Source organism: Oratosquilla oratoria, chromosome 18 (genome assembly GCF_046742065.1).
Source record: "Oratosquilla oratoria isolate Oo_2021 chromosome 18, ASM4674206v1, whole genome shotgun sequence".
Lineage (NCBI taxonomy): Eukaryota > Metazoa > Arthropoda > Malacostraca > Stomatopoda > Squillidae > Oratosquilla > Oratosquilla oratoria.
In genome coordinates this window covers 3,571,825-3,586,878 of record NC_134794.1, presented here as the reverse complement: position 1 = coordinate 3,586,878, position 15,054 = coordinate 3,571,825, and the positions used below count along the sequence as shown (strand labels likewise).

General features: G+C 41.6%; 1 protein-coding gene across 3 annotated transcripts in view; it reads left to right on the top strand.

The window, feature by feature from the left end:
- The first annotated feature begins 232 nt into the window (after nt 1–232).
- The window catches only part of LOC143034987 (exportin-T-like), a 33,559-nt gene continuing 18,737 nt past the window's right edge, over nt 233–15,054 (top strand). Inside the window, exons 1-12 of one of the 3 annotated variants that reach the window (XM_076201364.1) lie at nt 233–352; nt 5,902–6,026; nt 6,352–6,468; nt 6,932–7,051; nt 7,624–7,785; nt 8,941–9,057; nt 9,172–9,272; nt 11,026–11,194; nt 11,687–11,766; nt 12,124–12,265; nt 12,486–12,692; nt 13,964–14,107. In XM_076201364.1, coding sequence (XP_076057479.1) covers nt 5,967–6,026; nt 6,352–6,468; nt 6,932–7,051; nt 7,624–7,785; nt 8,941–9,057; nt 9,172–9,272; nt 11,026–11,194; nt 11,687–11,766; nt 12,124–12,265; nt 12,486–12,692; nt 13,964–14,107 — 1,419 coding nt within the window. In that variant the 5' untranslated portion in view covers nt 233–352; nt 5,902–5,966. Of the gene's footprint in view, nt 353–5,901; nt 6,027–6,351; nt 6,469–6,931; nt 7,052–7,623; nt 7,786–8,926; nt 9,058–9,171; nt 9,273–11,025; nt 11,195–11,686; nt 11,767–12,123; nt 12,266–12,485; nt 12,693–13,963; nt 14,150–15,054 lie in introns of those variants that run through there. The other 2 variants (XM_076201363.1, XM_076201365.1) reach the window with 2 other exon arrangements.

Below are 15,054 nucleotides of genomic sequence, written 5' to 3'. Positions count from 1 at the left end.
TAAAAATAGGTGCATTCTAAAAACATGATGTTATTAATATATCCATATCAATAGTATTTTGGAGTTATGTGTGCCTACATGTAGTGCAATAATTAATTACTAAAATATAGATTAATTGAAATAAATATATCTAGAAAAAATTATCGATAATTCTATAAATACATATATTTATAGAAATTATATAATAAAAATTATTGTGTCATTTCCCCCATATATTCCTACTTATTATTTCACAAACGTATTGGAACATCGAAGTGACAACATGGACAAACGGAGACCTCGTGTGAAATGAAGCTCCATTCAAAATGCCATCATAGCACGGGAATATCTGTGTAACAACCCAATAACTTACGTAAGTAAGGCAAGGTGGTTAAAGGTTAACCCAAATTTTTGTAGGTTTATAAGAATAATGTTTAAATCGAGCTTTGGGTTGAGTGCAATGTTGGTTTTCCAGGAATCGGTCTGTAGGTTATGATGGAAAACAGTTGGCGAGTAAACAGCTGACTTTGGACATCGACTTTTTTTTTATTCTTTGCTGAATCGTATTCCTAGGGTAATTTCGGGCCTTGTCTCGGTTTTTCTATCATGGATTTTGGATCTACTTCATAAAGTAAAATTGGTCAGATTCATTTAGAGTAGTTTCGAGAAAATTTTGAGTAACGATAACGGTCGCTCTGGGAATGGTGTTTTTTTTTTTCTCATGGGGACTAACAAACCTCTATTGAGTAGGATACAGCTTATCGGTAACAGTATTGGCCAAATTATCCAAGTTAGCCATGAATGTGTTCACTGATCGAGTCTTAAATCAAGAAAACAGCATCAAGATTACAGAACATTTGGACTTGCTTCATTTGCCTTTGTAATGTTAAATGTATTTGTTGTCATGCTTAGAATAGCCATGGACTTGTACAAATTGAGCATAAGGGATGTTAGAACAGGAAAGCTTGGAGCATATGGACAGGCTATGGGAGGGCATATTATTAATATTATTGTTTTGTTTATATTGTTTATTTAATTTTATTATTTTTTTTTTTACAAATTGAAGACCATTATGGGTATGCTTTTTCATATACACAGTACATACTTTCTCATAAGCTTTATAATTGTAAAGGGCATGCCAGAACTCCTAAGCAAAAATGCCATTACCTCAGTCTTTCTTCTATAGCTTAAAAGAAAAAAGGATTCCAAATTATAAACAGTAAAAACACCCTCAACTGTTAAGATTATAAGATAATCATGTACAATGAGTGCAAAATTTCCCATAAGGATAGAAACAATAGTAAACCAGTCCTTAACATCAACACATGCAAAGTTCTTAACATATTTGTATTTTATAATTAACACGTGCATGAATTTTAATTATACTATCATAATTCAAAATCTATAGTGATAGGTAAATGTATATATGTGTGTGTATACACACACACACACACCAGAGGTCAATTTCCCCATATAAGGGAGGTGGGCAAGTGAAAACCCCAATGAAACAATAAAATTGACAAGTGAATGCCTTTTCTATCTCTCCACCATGGTGCTGGGCTACCACATACTTGTTCACCTTCAGGTGACCCCCACATCATCCACTGAAAATATAATTGTGAAGTAGATGAGAAGAATATTACTAGCCAAGTCATCCCTCCATTCCTAATCCCCCTCCATTAAGTTGTCTTTTACACACTTTTATTATTCAACATGTGTACTTCTGTACTACATGCATCTCAATGATCTCTTTAACCCATACAACTAATTCAAACGGAGCTACTTGCAGCGTATGTGAGAAGAATGATCAAATCACATGAAGAATTGACACCCCAGACTTTGACATGGTGACAGTTCTTCATGTGGGCCATCCTGGGTTTACAATTCTTTGTTTGTATAAGTTGATGACAATAGTCATAACCTTCATTCAACCTAACCTAATCTTTATTCCATTGTTGATATTCAGCTTATGGGGTGACAGTTCTTCAGGTGGGATCGCATGGGGTGACGATTCTTCATGTGGGTGTTCTGGGGTGATAAATCTTCATGTGACATGAATAATCATCAGTCCCCAACCACCACAAGAGAGTCGGACCCTGGAAGGATAAGGCCACTCCTATGTAATTTGCCCAACTACAGAGGTCATACCACTTGGGGTGTCAACCACCCACCCAGATGACTGCTCACGAAAAAGGAATGGAGGATATGGGGATGAAAGCACACAGTTTTCATATGCTGCCCTGTGGGAATGTTTTGTGGTTTCTGTGTTTAGAAATTCTCTTGCAAGATACCACCCAGATCACATTAGAATAGGAACTAAAGAAAATTGAAACTGGAAGATAGAGAATACTAATGAAGATGGTCAACATAAAAGATACCTAAAGGCCACCAGTCCACTACAAGCGAGACCAGGGACAGTGGATTGTTACGGTGATGTAAAATATGGCTTTCAGACCCAACTTCAAACATGAGCAAACCTTGCCACCAGCACTTAGATTACTATTTCAAGCTATGTACTACAATGCCAGAAAACATACAATCACACCAATCCACAGATAGATAGCAAAGGTGTTGATGTCCCATCTTATGAAGACAATGGAAAGAGTAAGGTGGTTAGCTACTTGAAAGATGGAGTATTCAGCAAAGGCCAACAATTCTCTAGGCAAGGCTGCCTTTCATTGTTGATGATTTACTGTGGTTTTTACTTGTCTGAGGAGAGATCCCATGAGTCCACCTTTGTGTTGAATGTTGTCTTATCTGATTGTGGTACATTCTGTGAATGTGGGCAGGTGGACTGTGGTGTGAGCCTTGTTTCCTTTATTAGTGCTGTGTTTGTTGAGGATTTGAAGCAGGTCTGTATTTGTGGCACCAGTGATGTTTGTGTGGGTGTGTAGCTAGTTGCTGCTCCAATTCTTTACATGTTGGTTTGTGTTGGTGCAAATCAGATGTGTGGCACATCGTGCATTGAAGAGAAATTACAAGTTTTGTGAATGGGGCCAGGTTGATTTCATTGTCTGACTAGGTTGTTGTTTGGGAGGGCAGGTGCTGGATCTCTGACCTTATATATATATATAATAAAGAAATTTAAGAAATATTGTGATAAGATGAATTAAGAGCAAGTTTCTGGGCCTGTTCCAGAGACCAGGTAGTGCACCTCCAGGTGGAAAACCTGTGGGATGGAGATAATGTGTGGACATGAGAGGAGTCCAGTGAGTGTTTCTGTTACACACACACACACTCACACTCTCCCTCTCTCTCCGTTTCTGTTACTATTTGTGCTTCTAATTTTATTTATTTTTTATTTTGGTTATATGTTTATTTATTTTAATTTTTTGGGGGGTTATTATTATTTTTATTTATTTATTTATTATTATTATTATTTTTTTTTTTTTTTTATTTATTATTATTATTTTTATTATTATTATTATTATATATATACATATATTTTCTTTCTTTGCACCACCCTCGGTTGTGCCATATTATTGGTTATGACCAGAAGTTTTGTGTGCAAAAATTAAAAGCCTCTTGTCGCCTCCGATGCTGCATTCCAGCTTTGGAGTGAATCAAGATGCAACATTGAGACTTTTATTTACTACAAGTTCTTATGGCACATTTATAAGTTCTTGTATGTATGTTGCCCAACAACAACATCTGTGTGTATGTGTGTGTGTGTATGTGTTAGGTATTGCTCAAGTGTTGAAGGGTCAGGAAGTACTGATGAATTATCAGCTGTGCAATGGTTTAAGGGTCTTGATGATAAGTTTACTCTCCCATTCTCTCCCACCTCCCCTCCTCTTTCCCCATTATCTCTCTCTCACCCTCTCTCTTTTCTTCTTTCTCCCTTCTCTCTCTCCTCTCTCTCTCTCTCCCCCTCCCCCTCCCTTCTCTCTCTCTCCCCTCCCCCTCCCTTCTCTCTCCCTTCTCTCTCCCTCCTCTCTTCCTTTCTCTCCCTTCTCTCTTTCCTCTCACCCTTCTTTCTTCTCTCTCCTTTCTCACCCTCTCCCCACTCTCTCATCCCTCTCTTTCCCTCTCCCTTCTCTCTCCTTCCCCCCTTCTTGTCCTCCTCGTCCTCCTCTCTTCCTTTCTCTCACTCTCCTCTCCTTTCTCCTCCATCCCTTCTCTCTCACTCTCACTCTCTAGTTCTCTCTCTCCACTTTCCCTCGACCTACTCTCTCTCTCTTTCTCTTTCTCTTCCTCCACCCCACATTTTTCTCTTGCATGAAATGTTGTTGTCAAGGGTAAAAGGGTAGACTGCTGACACATTGTCAGCAGTGAAACATAATCTCCCCCCCTCCTCCTCCTCCTCCTCCTCCTCCTCCTCTGCCTCCTTCCCTCTTGCATCTCCCCTCCTCCTCTGCCTCCTTCCCTCTTTCATCTCCCCCTCATTCTCCTGCCCCCCCTCAACTTTCTCCCCTCCTATTCCCTTCCTCATCTTCCCCCACCCCCTTTTCTTTTCCCTACTCGCCCTCCCCTCCTCCTCCCCCCCTTCTCTCCCCCTCCCCCTTCCCTCCTCCTCCCCCTTCACTCCTCCTCCCCCTTCCCTCCTCCTCCCCCTTCACTCCTCCTCCCCCTTCCCTCCTCCTCCCCCTTCCCTCCTCCTCCCCCTTCCCTCCTCCTCCCCCTTCCCTCCTCCTCCCCCTTCCCTCCTCCTCCCCCTTCCCTCCTCCTCCCCCTTCCCTCCTCCTCCCCCTTCCCTCCTCCTCCCCCTTCCCTCCTCCTCCCCCTTCCCTCCTCCTCCACCTTCCCTCCTCCCCCTTCCCTCCTCCTCCCCTTCCCTCCTCCTCCCCCTTCCCTCCTCCTCCCCTTCCCTCCTCCTCCCCCTTCCCTCCTCCTCCCCCTTCCCTCCTCCTCCCCCTTCCCTCCTCCTCCCCCTTCCCTCCTCCTCCCCCCATTCCTCGTCCCCCCTTTCCTCGTCCCCCCTTTCCTCCTCCTCCCCCTTCCCTCCACCTCTCTCTCTCTCTCATTTTCCTCTCTTGCTTTCTTTTGATTACACAGGTTATTTTCCAGAGGCATTATTTTCTTACATATTGTTCCAACCCTCTATCCATAGAAGTCACTGATATAATGAAGATCTTGAAAAGGAATTGTTTGAAATGTTGATTGTAAAGAGAGTTTAAACAATTGAAGGACCTTTGGATGGCATCAGCAAGCGTGGGAAAAAAGTCTTGGTTCATTGTGCCAGTAATGATGACCTGGAGGGCACAGTTACTAGGTCATGTGAAGTAGTTTCATTCAAGTTCCTGGTGGACTCAGTTCAGGGCCAGTGTTGGCGCTTTCGTGTTTACTTGAGTTGAACAGCATCTGAACAAACTGAACTTCCCAGATGCTTAAATGCTGTTTTTTAAGTGTTTGGAAAATAGATTTTGTGTACTTTGCTGACATTTTATTTTCTTGCTTGTGGGAAGGGAAAGTGATTGGAAAGTTTGAGAGGGTAGAATGGCTGCTCTTCATATGGAAGGTAAAATTTTTAATATATGAAATATCCGAGTTGAAATATAGACTTTTATAGTTTTTCAATGCTAGCAAATTGATACATATTAATTGTAGATCATTGTAAATTTAAGTAGAATGTCACTAAGGATTGAGTTGTGTTTGATACTCTTACAATAGTGGGCCTTATTGCAATTTTGAAACATTGTTGTTGTTATTATTATTATTATAGGTAAGTAAGTAAATTTATTTGGCATTGAATCAATATACATGAAGTGCAGATAATGAAAAGAAAACAGTTTGAAATGACAATTACCATTGCCGAGGATAACTCAAAAAAGCATTATTACTATTACCCGGTACTATAATTATTAATATTATGACTTGGCTACCTCCCTTACAATGGGGAAAAAGTCCTTGGTATGATAGTTTATGACAAATGTTGATGTTAAAATTTTATTATTCATTATTTTTTCTCTTGTTAACTTCCAGGCAGCTGTGGGAGCGTGCCTGCGGAGAAGCCTGATTCAGGGCCAAGCGAGCCCCAAGTGCAGCACATGGACGTTCAGCTGCTTCGGGGACTGTGGTCCCCAGATAACCAACACCAACACACTTCGGTAAAATATTTGTGATGACTGTTTTAGAATACGTTGATTCACATTATTAAACTTTAGAAGAGTGAAAAATTATGTCAACTTCATTAAAGATCCATGGGACAGAATAAAGCTACCAAAGTGTAACTGTACTCATAGATGGGTTAATTGAGAGATTGTCATGACAAAATTAAATTCTTAATTGCAACACTTAGCTGGTTAAGGATCCGTTAAAAGTTAATCTGTAGTGGTAGCATATGTTTTAGGTGGAATTACCTGTGAACACGTTCTTGTACATATTTCTTTCTTAGGCTTTAGAGTATCTACAATGATTACATTTCTCACGTAGGCTTTAGAGTATCTGGAACATTTACGCGAAAGCAGCGAAGGATGGCAGCTTTGTGCAGAAATGTTGAGCACTGGAGGGAGCAGCCTGGATGACAAACTCAAATTTGTTTTTCTTCAGGTAAGTATGATTACTGCTCATAAGAATATGTACCAACTTGTTATTGCATAGTTTCCAAATGAGAATGAAAAATTGTATCAGGTAGGATCAAATCTGTTAGGCAAGTCATTGTAGTGAAGTGATTCAGTGAGGAAGCTGTAACTTCATTACAAACAGCCAGACCAATAACTTTGTACCATATATATATATATATACATACCATATATATATATATATATATATATATCCAATCATTAAGCCTTTTGGGTATCAGGCTGTGTCTGGATGAAAACAGGCCATGCCTATGTAGCTCAAGAGAATGTGCACAGTCAAAGGGTTTCCCAAGAAGTTTCTACCAAGGCGAGGGCTTTCAACAGTATAGTGACATATGACAACCAACTATATCATTTGTATAAAGATTAGGTAGGAGCCCTTTATAACATCGTGGTTTCTTGATTTTGATATTTGATTTTTTTTAATGCAGGTTTTGGAGCACTATGTAAGGTCTAAATACACAGCAGCGCAGCCTCCTGAGCAAGCTACATTCCGCCAACACCTGTCACAATGGATGTCTGCCTTGTGCCTGCGTGATGAGCCAGATAAGGTATGTGGAATTAGTAAATCCCAGTTTGTAATGAGTAAATCTGTGTTGTTGCCTTCAGTGTCAACCTGCCTCCCCAAGGCAGCCATCAAGTGTCATTTAGGTGCCCCATAGATCTTTTTAAGAAGGAATGAAGGAGAGATCCATGAGATGGACAGAGATCATCACTGCTGCCCATCTAATCCTGCCCACCACTGTGGGGCTGCAGGTTTTCCTTATGGTGAAACTGCATGAGGGGATGGAGAAGGGGGGTCACCAATTAAATGAAGTGGCCTTGCTGTGGATGTGCAGACTTGCTACATTGCTTCTGACCTAGGGCAGTTGGGGAGATGCAGGGATGACCCATCATCCAGGAGGAGCCAGGGAAGGAGGGATGGTGGACGGGAGTGGAGTGTGTGGGGATGAAATTGGTGGGATTGGATGTATGCCTTTGGCTACTTCCCTTGTAATGGGGAAAAAGCTGTTGGTATATGTATGTATGAAACTATAGGCAATGATTGGTTGATTTATTCTTTGATATTAAGCAAAAAAAAAGAAAAAGAAAAAAAGGCATGTTTTGTATTTTATTTCCTTAGGTTTTCATCCGAAATAAGACTGCCCAGCTTCTGTCCCTGGTGTTTGTAGTGGATTACCCAACCAGATGGCCAACATTCATGTCAGATCTGCTTACTTCTCTCCAACTTGGACCTAATGCTGTGGATCTGTACCTCAAAACACTACTCGCAATTGATGGAGAGGTGAATTTTATATTCTCCCTACTTGTTTATTTGATTTATTATTGTTGTTGTTATTGGTTTTAAGTAACTCAAAACACTTTGTATTACTAATAGAATTGAGTTTGAAAATGGCAGTTGCATGACAGACGTGGCAGATTTATATTTGATCACTGTTAATCGGTGCTTTTGTCCATGAGGATTGTACCTAAGAGGCGGAGTCCTTGAACAGTAAAGAATTAGTATCTCTCTCTCTCCCCCTCCTTCCCCCCCTCCCCCTCCCCTTCCTATAGGAGTGGTTACAGGGAGGCTTTATTAACCCCTTCCATACGGTGCCGCACATGTAGGCGTCATGGGGAGCGAGTGTATTCGCGAGGCTGCCATATCGGCGTCTTGATTATATTTATTGTAGTCGCCCCTCCATAATAACATTCTTTCTAATTCTTTTGTAATCGCATTTTCTATGGTTATCAAAATTCACGGGTGAAGAGAGAACGATCGATATAAGCGGTGACTATATTTTATGATGCGAGTATTATTACGACACGTCGTACGGCTGGCATTGGCTGCTGCCACTGAGATCTAAGTCCATGACGCCTACGTGTGCGGTACCGTATGGAAGGGGTTAAGGATCTATCTGTATACCAATTTTCTCTTTCTCTCTCCTCTCTCCTCTCTCTCCACTCACTCACTCACTCACTCATAAGGGTGGGAGCTGTTCATCCTCCACCCAGTGATAGCAGTCTTTTTTTGAGTAGAGGTTCAGTTTTCAGTCTTACAAATATGCTCTGGTCCATAGGGGGTGGAAGGTAGGCCTCTTAAAGTGTTGTAGTAATTATTCCATGCAGGCATATATGGCAGGTGAAATTGCAAGTGAGATTAAGACTATTTGTAATACAATGTTTTGCAAAAAGTTGCACCAATGAAAGCTTAGTCTTCAAATATCCATTGGTGTGTATTAGATTTTGAAAGATCGAGAATACATTGTTATTGTAAGTCAACAGTATGTGTAGGTTAATTCTGAAGAAGATTTACTCTAATGCACTTCTTGATCACATCTCCAAGCTGGATGGTGGCTTGTCCTCAACATGGAGAAGGAAAGGAGATGGGGAAGCAATTCTTTCAATCCATTTTACAAAATCTCATGTTACAGACACTATTTTAGCTCCTCTTCTTCAGGTAGTTGACCGTGAAGTACTTCACAGCCAGACAGAAACCGAACGCAATACTCGATTGAAAGATACCATGCGAGAACAGTGTGTGGTGGATCTTGCTAACTCCTGGTATGATATAATGGTAAGGTTAAAGTTTTGGAATTGTTGTGTTAAAGTGCTCTAAGAATTACAGTGAATTCTTGTTCAATCTGTGCTTCTATTTGTATATAGACAGGTATTTTTGGTCTTGTTTCAGGTAAAGTATGAGAAGACAAAACCTCAATTGGTATGCCACTGTCACGATGTGATTGGTGCTTACATTTCCTGGATTGATATTAATCTGATTGCTAACGATAGGTAAGTGTTGTGTATATTTCAAGTAGGGTGACTTTGGATGCATGTGGAATGTATTGAATAGGAAAAGGCACATAAAAGGAGTGATTGGAGGAAGATTATGTATGGACAGAGTGATGTTCTCATCAATTCATAAGTTATTTTAAGAAGGATGGGGAGGGTGGTGCTGCATGAAATAGTAGGAGTACACCAGCTTTGGTGTCCTGATGTAGAAGACTTTCATCACTGCATTTCTTTTGACATGACATGTCAAAAGTAATGTAGTGATGAGAATGCTTCTGACCCAGGCTGTAGGAGGGATGGGCCTTTGTCACAAGGCGCTAAGATGGGAAGGAAACGTAGGTAGTGGATGGAAGAGGGTGCATGCCTGTGACTGGGCTACCTCCCTTATAAGGGGAAGAAGCCATTTTGTGCATAGATAAATGGATAGACAGTTTTTGACCCAAGTAGTATGGTTGGTGGCAGAGTTTGGGAGAGTATGTGATAGAAGAAAGCTAAAGATAAATGTGGGTAAAAGTAAGGTGATGAGATGTACAAGGGGTGAAAGTGGCAGTAGACTGGAAGTGAACATTAAGGGAGAGCGACTGGAGGAAGTGGATAGTTTTAGATACTTGGGTGCAAGTGTAGCAGGAAAAGGTGGAGGTAGAATGTAGATTGAGAGAAGCGAGTAAATGCCTTGGTGGATTAAAGAGTGTAATGAGGAATAGACATTTGGGAATGGATGCGAAGAGGAGACTGTATGAAGGAGTGATTGTGCCAACAGCACTGTATGGGGCAGAAACGTGGAACATAAGAGAAGAAGAGAGAAGGAGTTTGAATGTGTTTGAGATGAGGTGTCTTGAGAAGTATGGTGGGGGTTACTAGGCTGGATAGAGTGAGAAATGAGGAGGTGAGGAGGAGAACAGGGGTGAAAAAGGATTTGGGAGATAGGGTTGATGAAAGAATATTAGGATGGTTTGGACACATGGAAAGAATGAGTGAAGAAAGACTAGTAAAAGAGGTATGGAAGGCAGATGTGGAGGGAGTGAACATGAGGGGACGTCCTAGGATGAGGTGGATGGATGGGGTGAAGGGGGCTTTGGGGAAGAGGGGAATGTCTGTTGAGGAAGGAAGGGAGAGGTGGGTGGAGAATGGTTGTATATGGATGATGTTGTGATTGCATGAGGAGGAATGGGCGGGGGGGTAGTATGTGTGAGTAAATTTTGATGCAGCCCGAAGGGATTTCTCCCCGTCCTCTCCTTATATGCAAGGGGGGACGGAGAGGGGGGGTCGCCGATTAAATGAAGCGGCCTTGCTGTGGATGTGCTGTGTCTTGCGACACTGCTTCTGACCCAGGGCGGTGGGCAGGGTGCAGGGATGACCCGTCATCCAGAAGGTGCTCAGATGAGAGGGAGGGTGGGAGGGGTGTGGAGTGTATTTAGGGATGAAATGGGTGGGAGTGTTTTTATGCCTTTCCCTTTTTGGCTACCTCCCTTGGAAGGGGGGAAAAGCCTTGGTATATGTATGTATGTATGTAGTATGGTTGGGGGACATGGCAACCCTTCCCTGAAGTGTTGAGAAGGCAGGAATGGTTGAATGAGTTGTATTTGTTGTGGGAATGTGGGCTTTGACTTGCCACCCTTGTGATATAGGGAATGGGCTTCTGATATGTACAGACTATGTTTACATTATTAAGATTTTTGATAAGTTATATGTGACATGTCACTTGTAATAAAGTAGCTGTTGCTATTGAAACTGGTTTTTGTCTTGTGATCAGATTTGTAGGTGTGTTAGTTCAGCACTTGTCCAGGCCATTGCTGAGGGAAGCAGCGGCTGATTGCATTCATGAAATCATTACCAAAGGCATGGACCCGGTGTACAAAACCCAGCTCATCGAGTCCTTTGTCACAGTGCTAGATCAGGCAGGAGTCCTTAAACCAATTGATGTAAGTATTGCATGGTTTATGTCCTGGTTTTTTTCCTGAGTAAGAGACAAATATTTTGTGAAGGGTAGTTCATATATATATAATATAGTGGGCCTATGAAATATGTATCTCTTCTCTTCTGTCACTTCATGTCTGTCTTTGATTCACCTTAGTCTTGGATCACACACTTGCGCACGCGCGCGCGCACACATATTTTTAGGGAAAATATTCAGTAAATTTATTTTATCCAGTATTATTCTCTCCACTCGTTCAGTATCCAGTGAGGTCCTTTTTTCAAGGTTCTCAAAAGTTCTCTTAATATATGTATGCTTATATTTTGTGATGATAAAAGTGGCAGGCTATTTTAAAGAAAGTTCTGGAGCTTGGTGAGTTATCTTAGGTCTAGGTCTGTGTCAGGGTTTAAGCAATTTCACCTTCTCCCCAGTCTGGACATGTTAAGGTTCTTATGGAAAAACTTGAGATTGCAGTAACCAAAAAATTATTACTTTTCAGGATGATGATTCAGATTTCCTTGTGAAGTTGTCCAAGTTGGTGAACGGCATTGGAGTCCAGCTGATTTTGTCATGGCAAAAGTAAGTATGGGTATTTATGGAAAAGTGTGATCTTATTAAATACAGCAAATACATTTCATTTAATAAATTTAATTTAATCATAACTGCCCCAGGTGCAACCACCACACACAGGACACACAACATCTCATACTGCAATGACCCACATTAACAGTATCTAGGTGACAACACAACACATCTTTCCTGAGTGATGTGGGGACCTGCCAGGAGGCTGTTCTCAATTACCTGAAGGCTGCAGGTCTTCTACAAGAGAGTCTAGGGGAAACAAATAGATTGATACATAATATATTCCTATTTTCCTTCAACTTAACATTATTCTCTTCTCCATCATTACTCTTCTTTCTCTTTTGTGTACTCCAGGCTTGACAAGAAAGATCAGGAGAAGAGGGAAGTGATTCGACGAGCTGTGGAGAGTAAAGTGACCCTCTTGCTGGCCTTTATGGCTAGTGAATATGATGATGTGTCTGCAGCTGTCTTTGACTTTGCACGAGATTACATTCAGGTCAGTAACCTAAACCCAGACAGGCTTAAAACCTTGAAGGTGCAATAAAGATTTCTCTGAGTTGAGTAATATTATCTGACATTGGCCAAGTTGACCTGCATCTCCCTATTCGTTTATGGTTAAATGAATGTTTTTTGAATTGTTTCACCTCACTTTGTATTGTGAGTATATATATTTTTCTCTTTGCCCATAATGTGATGTGATTAAATATATTTTACAGATGGTGAAGCAAAATGGACACATCACAGATGTAGAAAGGGGTCAGATGGAGAATATGCTGTATGTGGTTATTAGCAAGACTAAGTATGATGAATCCTATAACTTTGAGCAGGAGGGAGAAGATGAAGCGATGTTTGACGAGTATAAAAAGAAATTAAAAGTGGTTTTCGACAACTTGGCAGCCATAGTCCCAGATCTTGTCCTTCAGGTACGTCTTGGGTAGTGTATTGATAATTATTAGCTTAAGTTTCATCAGAAACATGTGGTCCCACAGTGGATGGCATTTGTCCCAGGGTTCTCTCATGGATTTCTGGGAAGGAATTTTAAACTTTATGAGAGGGAGGGTGAAGGGGAGTGGAATGTGATAGGGATGGAATGGGTGGGAGTGGTTTCTATGCCCTTGTTTTTTGGGTACCTCCCTTGTAAGGGGGGAAGAGCCTTTGGTAAATGTATGTTGCAGTGTGGGACTTACATCACTGGTTTGTTGTAAGAGGAGGGGGGGGGAGAACCGTCACCAGTTGTCAGCTCTCCTTTGAAAAGGTTGAGGAAATATAATTGATCCCGTGACTTGTGTGTGAGCCCATCGAGGGTGCAACTCCAGTTTAAGTGTGGGGTCAGTTCACAGTGTTAAAGATGGGCAGCATTGATCTTGTTGGACCACTACTAGCACGTACTTGTTATTGGTCCCATATGTCCCATAGAAGGATCAATGATGGATACCTAAATGTTGTGGTCCTGTGAGTTGAACAACAAAGCTGTCCATTTCCAAAATCTATCAACTCCCTCACCTCCATCAGGAGATATATCTCTGAGGAACTGACCCTGTCTTTGGACTGGGCCCAAGATCTCTCTTTATTAACCTCACCGACTGAGCGGGTTAGGGCGTCATTACTTGCGGCTAAGGTCGAGGGGATGGTGGTTCGAACCCTGCCACCAGCGAAGTTGAATCAAGGGCATGGTTTATTAAATTCCATGCTACAAAGTCCTCGGCAAGGGGCACTGTCCTAGCCTTCCGATGGGAGGAGTTTGTGACGTTAAACCATATATTCTATCCACCTTTTCACAAATGGGGAGCCAAAAACTGGCAACTGTTCCTACCACTTTCAGCCAGTGACAGAAACAATCCTCCACCAGTACAACAGACAATAGTCTAAAGTTTCTTTATAGATATGATGAGAGCCTGAGGATCGTTGCCAGCCTCTGTGGGGCTGTAGGTTTTCCACTAAGTAAAACTTAGTCAATAATTATTATATTTTTGTGGATATATAGGAACACAAGATAAGTGTTTGAATAAATATTTTTGTTAAAGATCTTTCATTCAGGGGGTGTCAAGATAAGAGGGAGGGTAGAGGGTAGTGGAGTATGTAGGGGATGGAATGGGTGGGAGTGGTTTCTATGCCTTTGTTTTTTAGCTACCTCCTGTGTAAGGGGGAAAGCCTTTGGTATATGTATGTTAAAGATCCTAATTGATTTCCACAGGTTTGCAAAGACTATGTTGTGACAACCCTGAACAGATGGCAGAGTTCACCGTATGAAGATGTGGAGGCAGCTGTTTCACTGCTCTACAACCTAGGAGAAGCCTTGCCGGCAGCACACGGCAACCACTTCTCTGGGCCCAACCAGGTCGGTGCTTCATCCCAGTCTAACGGTCACTTAGATGGACAGGTCAGTTTTTTGTCAGCGGTGCTGTGTGTCCAGACTAACAGTAGGCTCATTACCTGGGCTCTAAACTTCCACAGCGTGGTATTTGTTTTGGATGCAACTAAACCTAGTTGTAAGTTTACACTAGTTCCTGGTTAATAAGATTTTTAGTTAATAGATCTTTAGCAGCCCTATTTAGATAATATTTTCTTAGAAGTTGATTTAGTTACTTAAAAGTACTCGGGTATTGATTGTGTGGTGGCGTGCAGTCAGGTTTTTAAGGAAAGTTTTAGGGTGTCCCTATAGCTCAGGGCCAGACATCACTTATCTGTTAGAATGAGATCTCTTCTCATAAAGGAATGAAGAGATGCATATGTACTATTCCTTTGCCTTTGAACCTGTTCTTTAGTACTTTATGACTATTCCTTCTCTGATCTCCCTGTGGTGGTGGTTGTGGGAAGTGTGTGTAGAGAGGGTGGGGCATGGATAGATTCATTTTCCCATGTGTCATACAAGGCAACAAAATGGGATGGAATGAGGGGACTAGGAATCCCCCCCACTATGTATTTTACAAAAGGTCAGAGCATTAGAGGGTCCAGTAAGAGAACTCCAACCAGAACCCTAGTAATTGTGGTCATTAAATGGATATGGTACAAATGAACCCAAAAGAATAGGAATTGGTTGTGTGTTTATGAGAAAGATGGATGTATTAGTGTAGAATGAAACCAAACTGAAAGGGAAAGGTGGAGTTCAGGAGGATGGTGGGTAGGGTGTCACGAGTGGCAAGAGGAAGGGGGCAGGAGGGAGTGACACATTTGGGAGTTGGTAGCTGTGTCATGGAGTGGAGGGAAGTATTATCAAGGATAATATCTACCCTGTACTCTCATGAGTGGACTAAATAGGGTCACCATGTAATGAAGTAGTAGGGG